Source organism: Falco rusticolus, chromosome 4 (genome assembly GCF_015220075.1).
Source record: "Falco rusticolus isolate bFalRus1 chromosome 4, bFalRus1.pri, whole genome shotgun sequence".
In the NCBI taxonomy this organism is placed as follows: domain Eukaryota; kingdom Metazoa; phylum Chordata; class Aves; order Falconiformes; family Falconidae; genus Falco; species Falco rusticolus.
The window spans coordinates 144,336-160,812 of NC_051190.1; the positions used below are offsets into that span (position 1 = coordinate 144,336).

The following is a 16,477-nucleotide window of genomic DNA, read 5'->3' on the forward strand; positions in this document are numbered from 1 at the left end:
ACTGCCGATGCCAAGACTGGGCATAGTCTGGGACAAATCCAGCACTGAGCTGCCTGGTGTGGGTGCCAGCAGTGGGTGCTGCCAGGGTTGCTTCTGCAGGACCCCCAGGCTTGTGCAAGTAGCCATGCTGCGGCACGCCGGCGGCGGGAGCAGGTGCTGCCTCTTGTTTATGGCTTCATTTGCTGGCAATAGGGCTCATTCATTAGGGGAGCAGCGATCCAGCTAACGGAGCCAGGCCAGACACGTTAATTAGTGCCAGCGTGCTTGCGGCCAGACAGGGGAGGGCCGGCATGGGCTGGGTGCCCAACGATGCACAGATCTGGTGGCACAGCCGCTGTGCTGCATGAGGTCACGGGCTGGTGACATCGCCATAGGGGCATGATGTCACTGGCTGGTGACAGACAGAGGTGGCTGGTTGGGATCGCCTTGGGACCATTTGTGGCAAACACCCCATGATGGGGACAGCTTTTGTTCACCACCACGGACAGCTGAGCCCTGAGTACCTATTTCCTTATATAGTTATTATATATATAATAAAACCAGGGCATTTCTCTCTCTGCAGAGCTCCTGGCCAGGTGGGTCTGGGGGAAAAGGGCTCCCACAGTGGGGAGCAGGGAGCTGCCTGGGGAGGACAGCCCTGCCACCCACCCCGCGGCACTCACTGAGGCCACATTGACGTAGTCATCATCTGAGAGGGTGTCCAGCATCTCATAGACTGAGGTCTTCATCAGCTTGAGGGTGAGGCCACTCACACTGCCGCTCCTGGCAGGAGAGAAGGGTGTTGGGGGTTTGGCAGTGAGGGGGCACAGGGCTCCCTGCCAGTGCTGTCCCAGTAAGCATCCCTGAGGCTGCTGGTGGGACAGTGGCACCCCAGCATGCTGTGCCACCACCCTGACCTGGCTCAGCCCCACCATGGCCCCGACCCGTGTACTCACACGTCCACAATTATGACCATGTCCTTTGGGGAGGAGGCGCCTTGGATGTACCTGTAGGGTGCAGAGGCAGGTCAGCAGGGTCTGCTCATTTTGGGAGGGACCCTGACCCTGCTGGGTGCAGCCCAAGAGCAAAGCTCTGCCAGGGCACAGGTGGCCGGGGAGCTGTGCCGAGAGCACCTGTGCACTCATGCCTGCGGTAACCCCATGGCAAGGAGCAGGGACAAGGTGGTGGCGGGAAGAGGCAAGGATACAGCATGGCATGGCACGGCAGACCGCCAGTGACCTGCCACTTGGTACCGTATCAGTCTAATGAGCTCTAAATGCTAAACTCTTCCATCATTTCAGGCCCTTTTCTGCACGCTGATTATGCTGACACACACATCCATATTAAGATGCTGTTTACCCCCCTGGTAGCTTCAAAGGCCAGGCTGATTAAGTTATTTTTAGCTACGAGAAGGAAAAATAATACTACTATATAAATCCTCCTCCCTGAAAACAATTAGGGAACCCTTCCTCACTCCTTGAAGCAGTCAGTCCTGCTTGCAGCTCTGCTGTGCCATCCTGCACAGGAGGGGGCCAGCGTGATGCTCAGCACCCATCCCAGCAACGGGCAGGCACCACCCAGCCTCCCTGTCCCATCGCGTCAGGCCTGCTCCTGCCATGGCTGAAGTCCAAGGGAGCCTCAATATTGGCCTGATCAGGATCAGGCCTGATGCAAATGAATTAGTCTGTTATTAGTATCAATTACTCACCGTTACTGGGGAGGACTGGGGAAGGGGCAGGATCTGATTGCTCATTCCAGGTCCTGGTGTTTCCTAATTACAAGTGATTACCTGGGCAGGATGGGGGATGCTGGCATGTGGGGCCCTGCTGGTGTGGATGCTGCATCCTCCCAGCACCCTCCTGTCAAGCTGGAGTGCAGGATGGGCAGGCAGCTGCCCATGGGCTTCCTGCCAGCTGGTGGGGGCCGGGGGGCTTGGTGACTGCCCCACTCCCTGGGGCTGGGCTGCTGGCGTGGCATGGAGCCCAACTAAGATGCTGCCTGTAATGGGTTGTGGCAGCACATACATCTCTGGCTGCCCTGCTCAGATGAATACCCTGGGCTCTGCGGGAGAAGGCTGTGGTTAATAGCGCCATTCATCAAGGGAGGGGAGGGCAGGCAAGTGGTGCTGGCAGCCCCATGAAGGCTGCAGGCAGGACTGTGACCCTGGTGGGCCCAGCACTGAGGGCTGTGTGCTGCACCGGACCCTGGCACAAGGGCAGGAGAGGACCCCAAGGGGGTGTTCTCAGCGGTGAGCTGCCACCTAGCACAACGGGTGCTGCTGCTCCTCCATGGCTGCGTGGGGAAGTGGGTGGCCAGGCTGGCTAGTGGACAGGGAGCTGTGCTAGCCAGGCTCAGTAGCCCCCATACACACCAGCAGCCCCTCCTCCCCAAAACAGCCCCCCACTCCCCCCTCGGCCAATAACCCGCATGGATGCCCCGGCAGAGACCAGTTAATAATTAATGTGGAGCTAATAATTAATGTGGAGCAATCAAAGACAATTAACCATAGTAGCAGGGCCATTAATTCTCTGACAAGGAGAGGGGGCATCTCCTAGTGTGGGCAGTGGGCTAGGCAGGGGGTGACCCCCTGGGATACAAGGCTCCCTGGGCATGCAGTGGGGACTGGCACCTGCTTTCCTCTCCATGACTGTGCGTGTCAGGCTGGGCAGGCAGGCTGGGGCCGCAGCTCCCCCAGCCCCATGGGCAGCACCACACCGACGCTGCCAAGCTGGCACCTCTACCTGGGTGACAGGGACTCGATGCAGTCCCGCCTCACTCGGTGTGCAGCTAAATGGCTGCAGCTATCACGCAACCACAGCTCGGCGCTGCCTGCCTGCTTCTCTTGCCATCCTCCTGGCTCGCAGTTTCTGAGAGCCAGGATTTTCCCGTTCGGATGGGAATGCTGGCCAGGACTGAGCGCCAGTCGCCACGGCTGCAGGGGGGGCACAGGGTGAGGGGTGGTTCTCCACCTTCATCTGTACCCAAGGATTTATCTCTCCATCCCACTCTGCCTTCCTAGGAAAAGGGACGGGGAGCAGGAGCGGAGAGCTGCAGCTCAGGTGCCTCTGCCCGAATTATGTGTTTGCTAATGGCAACCATGTGTGAAATGAAAAGGGGAGGGAGCTGGCTGCTCCTAGCCAGGAAGGGCTGGCGACAGGACCCCCCTTCCCACCTGGCACCCCCTTACCAGGGCCGCCTGCGCACGTCGTAGAGGTCGATCTTATTGGGAGCTCTCCACGGGGTGGCTGCGGGGGGAAGGCAGGTGGTGAGCAAGGCAGGGCTGTCCTGGGGTGGGGGACAGGGGAATGGGACTTAGGGATGCCCAGGGGTGAGGAAGCAGCAGCCTCTGGCAGGGTGCTCACACCAATGGGCTTTGACACAGCACGGTTATGTGTGCCAGGTGGCCCCCAGGGCTGGCGCTGGGGGATGCTCGCCCCCATGCCCTTTTGGCCAGCCACCAGCCACCACCCCCCGCTGGCCCCTGCCACGCACCGGGGTAGTAGCGGGTGACGCCGGTGGCACTGCCGAACACCTGCCAGAGCAGGGAGGGATCCTCCTTGCGGTTCTCGATGAAGACATCCTCCAGCGCCTGCGTCCAGTTCAGCTCGTTGAGAATGACCGTGGCTGCAGGAGACAGAGCCGGGGTGGGTGGGTGGGCAGATGCGGGGGAGCAGCAGAGCTGGGGGTGTGGGGTGGAGGTGTGTGTGCTGGGGACCACGGTGTCCCCACAGCGATGGCAGGGCGGGAGAGGTGGTGTGTCCCCTTTGCCCCTTCCCATGGAGGAGCCCACAGGAACTTTGCAGATACTACTGCATCCCCCTGGTCCCTTGCTCCCACAGCCTCCACCATCAGCCTGCTGTCCCTTCTCCTCAGAGACCTGAGCCACCTGGCCATACTCCCCCAACCGCTCTCCATCCCCATCCCCTCGCTCTGGGGCAGGGAGAGCCACCACTGGGGACAGCTGCCTTGCCATCTCACCACCTTCCCAGCAAAACTCCCTGCTCCTCCCACCACCGTGCTGGCCCCATTCCCTGGGGACAGGCACCAGCTGGGAAACCAAGGGGTTGTGCCCCGCAGGGCTGTGTGGAGCCTCCCGGGCCCTGCTCTGCATTCCTGCTGGCCCCTGCACCTGATGCAAAAGCAATTAAGATGCCGGCAAACAGCAGTTTTAAATTATTCAGCTATTAAAGCAAAAGATAAGCTGCTGGCAGCCCCAGCCTGTGATTAATCAAGGGGGGAGCTGGTAGAGCGCGGGGGGGGCGCCAGTATGGGGCAGTATGGCAGGTATGGGGCTGGCCAGCCGGCAGGGAAGATGCTTTGGGGACAGTGGCACCCCCCAGTCCTCACAGTGCCCTTTGGGGCACTTGGAACACTGTGGGTACCCCAAGCCCTGGGCCGGGGCCAGGGGAGCCCCACGGTGAGCCCTGGGGCTGTGGTGCTGAGGAGCCAGCTGTGCCATTGTGGATAGGAGTGGGCAGCTGGCAGCACTCATCCTGGGGGACCCTCAGTGCATTTTTGGGGTGCAAGAGCTCCCAGGAGCAGCCCTCCTCCTTAGCACTGGGCGGAGCAACCAGTGCAGTGCTGCAGGCGAGCTGGTGTACATTTGAGGAGTATATTTAGCTCTCCTAAGGCTTCCTCCCACACTTGTGTCTCCTCGAAACACTGTCATCACCTGTTCAAGCCTTTGCCACAGCCCTGAGGTGCTGGCGGGACATGGGCAGGTTCCACCCAGGGTGAATCCCGGTTCCCACCACCCCAGCACCACTGCAGAAGACTTCTTCCCTCAGGCAGCTATCCCTTAAAATCACGATTTACTCCATCCATATTTCCCCAGCCATTTCTCAGCACCGTGCCCACACAGAGTGCTGTTATCTGGGCACTTAGGATGATTTCTTGTTTGGCTCTTTCACAGGACATGGTTTTTCCTGGGAGAAGGGGTCGTGAGCAGGCTGCCAGGCTCCTGCCTGCCTGGAGCAGCCCTGGGCAATATTGACAGGTTCCCCTCCAGCCCCAGCAGCACCTGCACCCCCAGCCCCTTGGGGCCCATCAGCCACACCAGGCTTGTGCCAAATGCAGCTCCTATGCCCTCTGTGCACAAACACAGCTCATACACCACCTCTGAGCAGAAGCACAGCCCCTATAGCATCCCTGAGCATGAGTGTAGCCCCCATATCATCCCCGTGAACAAATACAGCCTCTATACCATCCCTGTAAGCAAACACAGCCCCTATACGATCCCTGTGCATGAAAGCTGCCCCTACACTTTCCCTGTGAACATACAGAGCTCCTATACCACCCCTGCACATGAACACAGCCCCTATTACCATCCCTGCTCATCTGTACAGCCCCTATATCATCCTTGCATGTGAATACAGCCCCTACACTATCCTTCTGCAGGAATGCAGCCTCTATAACTGCCCTGTGCACAAACAGCTCCCACCCTCTCCCTGTGCACAGAGTGATGGGCTATTGCTCATCAGATGGGAGGCTGTGTCCACAGTCAGGATGGCTTCTGTCCCCCTCAGTCCAGGCCAGAGCTGCCAGCCCCTCCTGGTGACATTCCTGTTCCTGTCCCCGTCTCCTCCCTGTCCCCATCAGGGTGAGTCCAGCCCCGCCCTGCCAGCAAGCGATTGCAGATTTAATTAAAAATGGCACAGTAAATAAAACACATATAGGATGTAATTTGTGTGTGTAGCGAGGGGTGACGGTGGAGGGTGTCTCCACAGTGGTTTAATTAGCGTGCCAGGCAGCGATAGTGATAGCGCCTCTCCACTGCGCCCCCCCCCCCCCCCCCCCCCCCCCCCCCCCCGCCCCCGGACATGCTCCCCACCCATGGCTCTGCTAAGCTTGCTGGTGTCCCCTCAGGAGAGGGCACAGGGATGGCCCCATGTTCACACCTCAAACCTGCTCTCCAGAGTGCAGCAGCTAAGCACCCTGCCCTACACAGTGCCTTTTTGGAGCACCCTGGGGAAGCTGGACATGGTCTGATCCCTGTGCCTGCACAGCCCATCCCTGTGGCTGCAGCTCCCTTCCCCACTGGGATTGGGATTTGGAAGGGTGTTCCCCCACTGGGACCCCCCACTGCCCCATTCCCTCTCCAGCATCCCTCTCCCAGAGGCTGTGAGTCCCTGGAGCATGTTAATCTCCAATTTGCTCTTGTCCCACAGCCGAGCAGGGTGATTTATGTGGCCATGGCAGGGCATCAGCCGTGGCGTCAACTGGCAAGCAGGGGTGAGGAGTAATGAATATTTCATCCCACGCAGCCCACCCTGCTTGCATGATGTGCTTCATTAGCTGCCTGGCCTGCACTAGCTGGGTAATAAAACTAATTGCAAATTTCTAATCCACTGCTGCTGCCGTGATGAAATCGTTGCACTGATGCAGCTGTGAGCACAGCCGTGCTGGTAACAAGCCCATGTACCAGGAAAATGCCGCTTGGGGCAGGGATGTGAGCTCGGACCCAGTCACCGCTGTGACCAGCTGGGAGCCCTCGGCAAGCGCCACTGAAACACTGGGGTGTGGGTACAGGGAGATGAGGGGTGCCCTCCAACAGCAGGGTCTGGGCACAGGATGCGGCCTGCGGGTACTTGAGTATGATCTCCGGCTGGGAGTGGTCCCCAGCTCGGTGCAGAGCAGCCACTAGAGGGAAATGGAGACCGACTGTCACCACGTGCCAGAGTGAGGCCAGAGAGAGCTCTGGAAGCTCAGGGACTGTGTCATTTCCCAGCAGGGACTTAAAGCTGGTGTGGTGTGTCCTATCCCATCCACACATCCATCCCTCCCTGCCTGCTCCCAGGCTGGCCAGCCAACCCGGTCCCCCTTTCTGGAGCAGCCTGTGCCCTCTGGCAGTGGCAGGGGCACGGCCATGGGACTGATACCCCCTGTGTGCTCTGGCACCGGGGTCTGCCCAGGGCAGCATCTCACTATCCTGCAGTCACCCTCTGTTGCCTTCCTGAAGGATTTCAGTTGCTTTTTCTCCCTTTTAATAACCTCAGCCTCAGGCAGCCCAAAGCCAGCGACGAAGCATGCCTGCTTCGCCCTCTCCCACTGCACAGCCCCTCTCGCTCCCTCCTATGAGTTTGGAGTTGCTGCTGCTGTAACTGTTCACGCACAGAGGGGCTCCATCCCTCTGCCTGGCTCCAGCGCCTGCTCTGAAGCTCCTCAGGTTCTGCTGAGCTCTTGTGCAGGGAGGGATCACAGATGGGTGGGCACAAGCTTTATCCTTTGCCATAATTACAATTTCTCCTTTCCTCTCTCCACCCCTTCCTAATAAGCCCTAACCTCTGATTTGCCTCCTTGGCCCATCCCATGCTCTTGAGTGTCCCTGGGGAGGAACACATTGTCACCTCTGTTCTGACACAGTGACTCTGCCTCTTCCCAGTGTCCACCCGGCTGGAAGCCAGCTTGCCCCAGCCCCCAGCCCCCAGCCCCCAGCCCCAGCTGTGGCACCCCGGGGTGACAGTCCCTGGGGCTGTGGCACCCTGAGCAGGAGAGGTGGAGGCTGAGCCCGGCCAGGCAGCACAGAGCAGAGTGGAGCGGGTGAGGAGCAGCACTCACAGCCTTTGTAGATGTCCGTGGGGATCTGCACAGCAGCGTACGAATAGTTAACCTTGGTCTTGAAGTTGGGGTCATCCGTGAACTCCAGCTTCAAGGAGTTGGAGCTAGACTTCTCCCTCTCGAACTCTTCTCCTTCGGGATCATCCTAGAGAAGGAGCAGAGCACATGGGGTCACCCGGGGTGCCAGCCTTGGACACATGCTGGGAACACCACCACCCAAAGCCCATCACCAAATGTCCCCCCTGCAAAGACCAGCCATGCTGGCTCTCATGACAGATTTGGCCCGCAGCCCATGCCAGTGCTGGTGGCACACAGGAGCGGCTGCTGGGAGCAGGTGGGCACAAAGGTGGGTGCCGGTTAGCCTTGCCTCTCCGACTTTGGTAGCATGACAGGTATTAAGTCAGACAAAAAAAACAAACCAAACCAAACCAAAACAAAAAAGCCTTGAAAATCAATTAGCAGCAAAAGGCAACTATCAAAGAACAAATTAAAACGGAGTGCAGCTTAGTGCTCTGTCAATAAGCAATGCAAACAATATTTAATTATGGTGAAGAGACGGCGAATTCCCCACTGCTGGTGCTCAAATGTCCTCCTTCGCCTTCCCAGCCCTCCTCAACCTTCCCAGGGCCCTGCGGCCAGCATGGCACTGCGGGTGAAACCCCTCCAGAAAGGCAGGGCAGGGCTGTGCTGGTGCAGGCAGAACGGCTGGGTGGCTACAGGGGGGGACAGGGGCAGAGCTGAGCTGCAGGGCCATGCAGGGAAGAGGGAGAAAGGGGGTGGCCTTGCTACAGAGCTGGGGAAATCACCTCCGCCATCCTGCTGGGAGCAAAGAAATCCAGGAGAAGGTGCTGAATCAGAGCTGCTGTATCCCAGCCCACAAGCCCAGTGGCTGGGGAAGGCTGTGTGCAGCCGGATGGGAGATGCTCAGGATGGGGAGGAGGTAGGGGAGGATGCTGCAGCACCTGCCCTTCCATACCTTCAGAGCTACATCCCCGCTGCAGTTGGGCAGAGCTGCAGAGCTACCTGCTCTGTCTGTGGGCAGGGACAGGCAACACAGGGGCAGAGACATGCCAAGCCCAAGCTGGGGTACAGGATGGCTCCAGCCACCTTCCCCTGGCCCTGGCTGCAGGAGCAAAAGGGGCAGGGGTGGGCGCAGCAGCACAGGAGTGGATTCTGCTGCCTGGCAAGGGAATGAATTCCCCTCGCAAAGCAGCTCAGTGCCAACTCCCCCCCTTGTGCCTCCTTCCCGAGCGAAGTGCCTATCTCGGTGCCCGTGTAAGGCCATCTGATTGCGGTAGCAGAGATCAGCCCCGCAGAAACGACAGCAGACGTGACTGGAAGCGCAAGCAGCTCCAGGGAGAGCTTGTGTGGTACTGTGCCAGGGATGGCTGCCCCACGCTGTCCTGCAGCAAAGCACCCCAGCACCAGTGGGGACAAGGGGTAGGGGACTGTCCCATCCCACTGTCCTGGTGGCCCAGCGTGAGCAGCTCTCCCACTGGCCAGGCTCCTCTCAACAAAACCCAGGGGACAAAAGGTCTGAATTTCTCATGGGAAAAGCCATATATTTAAAGGAAAATTATGTGTTTGGGAAATAAACTACGAAGGTCATTTAACACCCATCCTGGCCTCCTCCCTGTTTCCCTGTTGCAGATGATGCAGAGAGATGCCACCTCCCCTGTGCCAGCTCTGGCCGGCCACTGAGGCAGTGACATTCCCCTGACATTGCGAAGAGTGGCCAAACCATTCGCCACAGTTCGGGAGAATAACAGGATTCATATGCAAGGTTTGGGCTTTAATTCCAGCTGGTGGATTGCAAGTGTAACCACGTCACCAAGCTGATCCTGCCACAGGGGCTCCAGCCACCCAGAAAGATGCTGAACTCAATTACAGCTGCAATAGCTGAGTGGGAGGTGGGCAGAGACTGTCCCCACCTCCCCTGAGCCATGTCACCACGATCAAAATCCAGATTATGCTCTCAATTTCACGTAAATCTGGAGAAAAGGCACAAACTGACTACTGCCCCCCCTGCAAAGCCGTGATGCTGCAGCAGAGCTGGCACCCTGGCTGTATGCTGGGCCATGGGCTAGCTGGAGAGCAGCCCCAGCCCCGAGCCTGCCATCAATTTGGGGCTCAAGTCTCTGGGGGAAAGCACCACACAGTTTGCCCCTGCCAGCTTCACCAAGCACCAGACAGTGATTTAGAGATGCCTGCTGAAAACAGGCTTTAGATGGGATAAAACCGTGGCCCTGAGGGCACCTGCAGCACCAAAACCTCTGCTTTGACACTAAAACCTTTTTTTTTTCTTAGTCCAGCAAAGTCCTGATGACACCTCCCCATCCCTCCGCACCTCAAATTGGCAGGGCATCCTCCCAGAGTCCAGCCCATCCACTGCCCCTGCCACCCCCAGCAGCCAGGAAAATCCAACCCTCCCTATTTCCCCCAGGCTGCATGGTTATTCTCCACTTTACTGGAGCTGGAACTACTATGTATATAATTACCACTCTTCTGTTTATCATTATTCTGTTATATCACCCACTTCTTAGGGGCTAATTTGTATTCTGCCAGGTTCGGCGCTGTCTGGCTGCTCTCATTCATGTAGCTGTAAAGAAGCATATGTATAGATCTCGGAGACAAATATACAGCTATATATACGTAGGACACTTCATGCATCACTGACACCTATACAGCAAAGAGACCCGTGGAAAGAGCTGATGTTATTCAAGCTGCGTTTATCCTTTATCTATAAATCTCCTGACCTCAACCAAGTTATTCCTGTTTAAGCCAGGTTGATTTGGGCACCTGAAATGGTGTCATTTCCACCCAGGTGAAGGCAGTCAAAGCTGTTACCAGCCCAGGCAGGGATGGGAGCATCTCAGTGCTAGGCTGCAGCTACAAAGAGCCACCTTGGGAAGGCTGGAGGAAGAAATTCTGCATTAAATTTATATTAGAGTAAAGGAGAAGATGATTCAAGTTCTCCTGGATTTACACCGGTTAAACCATGAGCATCTCGGCAGGCCCCCAGGCAGATTTTGCAGCATTTCTCGTCATTACATTTCAAAAGAACTTGGAAACTTCTATTTATCTGTTACAATATGTACAACATAACACAAATAGATGCTACAGTTTGAATATATTATTTGCTACACACCATTAGAAATTGACTCCATGGCAATATATCAATATTATACGTATTTATTGCTTCAGCAAGAAGTTATCAGGCGCCGAGAGATTTTGCCATCTCCAGTGCTTTAGCAGCTGGGCTGCCAGTCACAATATTCTCTCTCGAGTCTCCCAAAATATCGGACAGGGTGTAAAACCCAAAAATGCCCCAACACCCAATGAGCACCAGTAGCACCACACAACAGATTCATCGGAGGCTGCCATGCTCACAGCAAGTACCTGCCTTCCATCACATCCAGGCTAGTGCTGGCTGAGGAGAGCCAGCCAGCCCACGGGCACAAGGACTATCAGGGGGGTCCCGCCAGTGGTGGGGTTTGGAGCTGCAGATGGAGCTGGGGATGTGACCTGGTGCAGCAGCGATGCCTCGGCCAGGCAGCTCCTGCGGATGCAGACAGCCCCGTTCATTGCTCATCTCCATGGGAACGAGCCATCACAGCTAATGATGACGGCTCCAATGGCAGCACCGATGAAAAATGCAGGGCTGGTCTGGCTAGTGGTGCAGGCAGCTGCTCTGGGATGCTGGCTGGGGTGTTGCAGCTCCAAAGAAGCCCTCCCTTGTGCTGCTCCTCCCGCTACCACCAGCACCAGCAACACCCCGACACCAACCCTGCATCCCTCGTCCCATCTCACACACATCTGAGCGGGATGTATCTTTCCGAGATCCCAACACAGCCTTTTAAATTTTCCAGGGGCACCCATCTGTGCTAAGTCCAGAAAAACCAGCAAAATACTCCTATCAACACATCATGATTACTGCTAATAATGCATACAAATATAATGCCCCAGCACATGGCTGAGAAACTCCAGGCCCATGCAAAAGGGCCTTTCTTCTTAAATCTCTCAGCTTTTCCTGAAATGTGGTAATTTAATGCCAGGGAGGGAGATGGCGTGTTCTCCAGCCACATTCCTGCTTTTATAGCAGCCCAGGTTATAAATAACAATCAGCCTCTCCCGCCAGCCTGTCCCCCTATCCCCCTTCGCTTTTTTTAATCTTTGCCAAAGGTACTGTTTAGAGATCTTTCTAGACCATTTATTTTTAAATTACCAGCCAGAGGAGAGAAGAAGGGAAAAAAAAAAAAAAAGAAAAAAGGCAAAAGAAAGAAACTTCTACGGCTGATAGCTTATCAGGAGGAAATCCAAATGTCACATTAGTTGAGAAAGTTGGAAGATTAAATTTTCCAACACCCTTTATCTGCTGCTGACATTTAGGGGCTTTTTTTTAACTCCTCCCTCTCCTCGCTGCATCTACCGGGCAAGGTGAGCAGCGAGTGGGCGGCCAGGACCGACACCGTGCTGCCCCCTGCCCCGGAGGGTGCTAAGGCTGTCACAGAGCCGCCTGCCAGCAGCACCTCCACTCTCACCCCTTCTCAGGGACCTCCAGCAGTGGGTGGGTGCCCGAGTGCTGACCTTGGGATGAGGATACCTTCATGGAGCTGTGCTGCTTTCCACTGGAGAATGGTATGTCCCAAGGGATTTTGGCTTCAGCTGTGACTTAAGCATCATCCCCTGCCATCAATGCAATACTAAGATGGAAAATCACTTTATTTCTGTGTTGTTCTGCTTGTGATACCCAACCAGTAGCATCTGCTAGTTTGAATACTTCTCCCTGGATAAACCCCACAGCCCTTGCTAGCAGAGAAAGGTGAAAGCTCCATTTCTGCCAACATTTTGAGAGCCTCGGGGACCTGCAGGAAAAAATTTCTGTCCCATTTGTTAAAAAACACTTGGAAATCCAAAATCTGTTTAGGAAGATAGCGGAGCTGAGGTGCAAGCAAAATGAATAGGAAGCTCATTTCTTTCGCACTGTAGTTAAAGCTGATGTAAGCCTTGTGAATAAGCCCAGTTATGTTGAATAGGCATTGTCCGTCAGAACTAACTCAATTTCAGCTAGATCCTGCTCAATTTAAATATAAAAATTGAAGCTAAATAAAGAAAAGATGGAAAGAGCACTATTTAGTTCCATTTAGACCTTCTGGTATCATCTCTCTCCTTTTTTATTTCAGTATCACCTTCTTTTATCTCCATTATTTTTGCTGGAATTAAATTTGCTCGGATTTCACAAGCAAGCAGCAACAGCATCAATAGGGATGCGCCCTCCCTGCCAAATCCACAAGGCTCTGCAACAGGACACTCCCAATTTTGCTTGATATTTCACCAGAGGAGGACTGAAGTCAGTGTGGCTGATGACAGATTTGCAGGGCTGTTCCTCCCCGATGACACACCACCTCCCCTGGGGAAGGACCAGGGAGCTGGGCGCTGAGCCCCACAGTCCCCAGGGACACTGTGCCACGCTGTGGTGCATGGTTCCTCCCTGGTGCCCCATACACCAGGAGGGCTCAGCAGGCACAGCTCTGAGGTCGAGATGCCTCCCATGTCATAATCCCACCTAACGTGACCAGGATGCTCTCTTCACTTGCAGAAATGGCTAATCCCAAAGCTAACAGCTAGAGCTGCCAGCTCAGGTCACCGCTGCCGACACTGGCTGGGTGTGGGCAGCCAGGACCAGTCGGGGTTACACCAGGCATGGGGACTTCCAGCTCTTCTGTCCCCTGCTCCGTGGCAAAAGCCTTGCCCAGCCTTATGGGTGCATGCATCCTGCTGCTCAGCCCTCCAGGCAGGGAGCTACCCTGCTCCCCAGGCTGCCTCCTCCTGCGTCAACTGCCAGCCAGTTTTTCCTCCACTTCTATCCAAGATCCGCTTTAATGCATTTTAAGCCCATTAGCTCTGTCCTCTCCAGAGCAGCCATGGAGAGCAGGATCCTCCCTGCTTTGGCAGCTCCCCCTGGGCTGGGAGGGACAGGAGATATCCATGGCTTCAAATGAGCAGGGAGACCTGCTTGGGAGAGCAAGTGCCCTCCCCTTCAGCCACAGCATCTGCCCGACCTCTCCATCCTATCTCCCAGACTCTCCCTGACTTGCTTTCCCTGCCAAGGAGCCCTCCTGCTGTCACCACCTGGGGACAATGGCACGGGCAGTTTGTCAATAGCTCTGCTTTGAAGCCATCCATCCTCCATTCCAGCCTGCCCCTCTTCCGCTCTGGCCACCACCTCCAAGGCGGGGTGAGAGGAGAGCTGGAGCTCGGTGCAGGGCATGTCACCCAAGCTGGTGGGACCCCATCAAGCCCAGATCCTCCCCTCCCTTCTGCATGGGGCCTTCTGAAGGCTCGTGGGGTCACCCAAGTATTATTTCGAGACAAGGCCATGTGGTTTGCAGGTGGTTTGCTGCCAATGCCATGTGCTGCCACTCCTCCCCTCCCACTGTAGCACTGACCCCGGATGGCACATCTGCTGCTGGCTCTGCCTTGGGGCAAGGACCAGTCCCGGGGCACTGGCACTGGCTGGGGCTGCCCCCAAGCCCCCACCCTGCTCTGCTTGGGGCTCCCAGCCAGCTCCAAGGACACAGTGGCACAGCTGCTCCCCTGCGGCCCCACACCAAGAGCATCACTGACCTGGTGAGCCCCTGTTTTGGAAGGATCCCACAGCACGGCACAACATAGGAGCCAGGTGACCCATCACCTGCCAGCACAGCGGGGTGTTGTGGGGCAGCAGCCACTGCCGGCGGAGCATCCTGTGCCCGTGGTGTGGCACCTGAGTGCCACCACCATTGCTGTGTGGAACAGCCGGCAAATGCCAGCTCCCCTGAGAGAGCTGGGAGAGCGGAGCTGTCGGGTCTGTACTTAAAGCACTGATTGCCAGAAATCACAGGACGGCTGTGCCAGGAGGGGGGCAGAGAATTAAATTCAGTCTCTAATTAAAGGTTTGCTCTTCATTTGAATTTCAATGCCAGCTTTAATTTTAGAAACTTTTGCAGGCGGTGGAGCAACATGCCCACCTGCCTGCTGCTGGCCCTGGTGCTGGCCAACATGCCACCATGGCTTGGCTTGGGGGACATGGCTGTGCACTGGGCGTTTGCTGCCCACCGCAGACAGAGTCTTGTTATGCCGGCTGTAACAAATGCTGTGCTATGCCCTGCTGGTACAGTGCTGGGAATGCCCCACCAAGGGACTCAGCGCCAGGCTGGGGTGTTCAGCGTGCCAGTGTTGCAGCAGGGATAGTACTCACGTATTCGGTGTCGGCCTTGGAGTCGTAGTACTCGATGTCTTCCTCCTGTAGAGAAGAGGGAGAGCGGAGTTAGTGCTTAGCAGGGATAGGGACAGCAGAGGGGTCTCCCCTGTTACTCATCCCCTCAGCACCTCCAACATGCTGCTGGCAGCCACATCACTAGGAACTGAACTCTGCCCCCCCCATGCAGCCCTTGGGACATGGTTGGGACCCCACATCCCCCTTGTCCACTGTTCAAGGACCAGCCACCGTCTGCCACATTTCCCTCTACTCGTGGCTGCTGCTGAGCTGCTGCAGTGCGGGGCAATGCACAGCCTCTGCCACAGCCAAACAGCCCTGCAGCAGTGCCACTGGCCTTACCGCAGCCTCTGCACTGCCACCGGGCTGAGGTTGCATTGTGTCACTGCACCCGGGATGCTCTGGTCCTCCTGCAAACCTCGGGAGCGGCAGGAGAGCCAGGCATGGGCAGTGTGGCAGGCAGCGCCCCTGAAGCCGGCAAAGCTCCACTCCCCTCCCCACGCAGCAGGAACAGGGAGAAGAGCGTCCTCGCTCCCATGGAGAAATGCACGTCATTAATTTGGGGTATTTAGAGCCTATTAAGGCAAAAAGGTCCACTCAGATTCTTCTTTCCTGCATGTCAGGACACGAGGCAGCTGATAAAATTCCTAAAGAGGCAATCTGGACAGCAGCAATGCTGTCACAACAGCGTTTTGTGTGCCATCAGAAAGGGTAATTAAAGGGCACTGGGAGACGCTTCCCTGCGTGCCGGGATGCGAGCACGATGCAGGCGCACGAGCAGCCATCGCCGCACTAACATGTCTGCCACTCAACCAGCTGTCAGCAGCTGTGCAGGCAGCGCCCTGGGATGGTTACTGCTGTTATTAGTTAGCGAGGAAAGTGATCTGGACCCAGAACAGAAATGCAGCCAAAACCTTAACCAAAACACAGTGTCCCTGTCCTCCTGACTCCAACTCTGGTGCTGCCTCTGCAGCACCCAGCCTGGCTGCGGGCTGGTGACAGGGCCGGCGGTACCGTGACACACAGACCAACCTGGCTGGGGGCTTGTGCCCTGGAAAGGGACTGGCAGGTTCGAACAGATTACTAGGAGCTGGCACCACCCACTCTGCTGTCCTGGCCCCACTGGGAGCTGGCAGTCACTAACCCCTCACTGGCATTATCCTCCAGCCACAGACCCGCTCCCTAGAGTGGCTTGCTGCTGCTTCTCCAGGCTGTTATGACACAAGCCCACCAAGAGGTGGGAAAGCCCCTGCAGTGGGGATGCTTCGAAGGTAGGGGCACCGGTAGCAGGGGGATCCCAGCAGCCTGCGCAGCCGATGTTCCCCCAGGATGGTGATGGCAAAGGGCAGTTTCAGCACCCTCCTGGGCAGAGGGGATGGTCCCTCCTGCAGGCTCTGCAACTCTAATCATGGTGGTAAGTCAGCACCGAGAGGGGAAATTGAAAAAAATAATAAATAAAATTGACACAGCATCTTCCAATTTCTGCTATTAAAAAGCCTAGTCATTAAGGGAATGTACTTATTAATTATCTCTGATTTGTTGTGAAATGCTGAGGGGTTTAAAACAACAAGAAAAGGGGAAAAAAGATTAATTTCTCTTTAGGTGCCCTCCCTGTGCTGCTCCCGGCTCCATGCACACCCCTGCCCCTTGCCGGCACTGCTGTCTCCCCAGGTCTGTGGCCAT

General features: G+C 56.4%; 1 protein-coding gene across 3 annotated transcripts in view; it reads right to left on the minus strand.

Annotated features, from left to right (window-relative positions):
• CACNA2D2 (calcium voltage-gated channel auxiliary subunit alpha2delta 2) overlaps positions 1-16,477 on the minus strand; it is a 223,499-nt gene that overhangs the window by 19,543 nt on the left and 187,479 nt on the right. For all 3 annotated transcript variants that reach the window (XM_037384697.1, XM_037384694.1, XM_037384696.1), the window contains exons 5-10: positions 14,777-14,821; positions 7,537-7,681; positions 3,472-3,603; positions 3,167-3,224; positions 936-986; positions 663-762 (exon numbers count right to left, since the gene is read on the minus strand). In XM_037384697.1, coding sequence (XP_037240594.1) covers positions 663-762; positions 936-986; positions 3,167-3,224; positions 3,472-3,603; positions 7,537-7,681; positions 14,777-14,821 — 531 coding nt within the window. The remainder of the gene's footprint in view (positions 1-662; positions 763-935; positions 987-3,166; positions 3,225-3,471; positions 3,604-7,536; positions 7,682-14,776; positions 14,822-16,477) is intronic.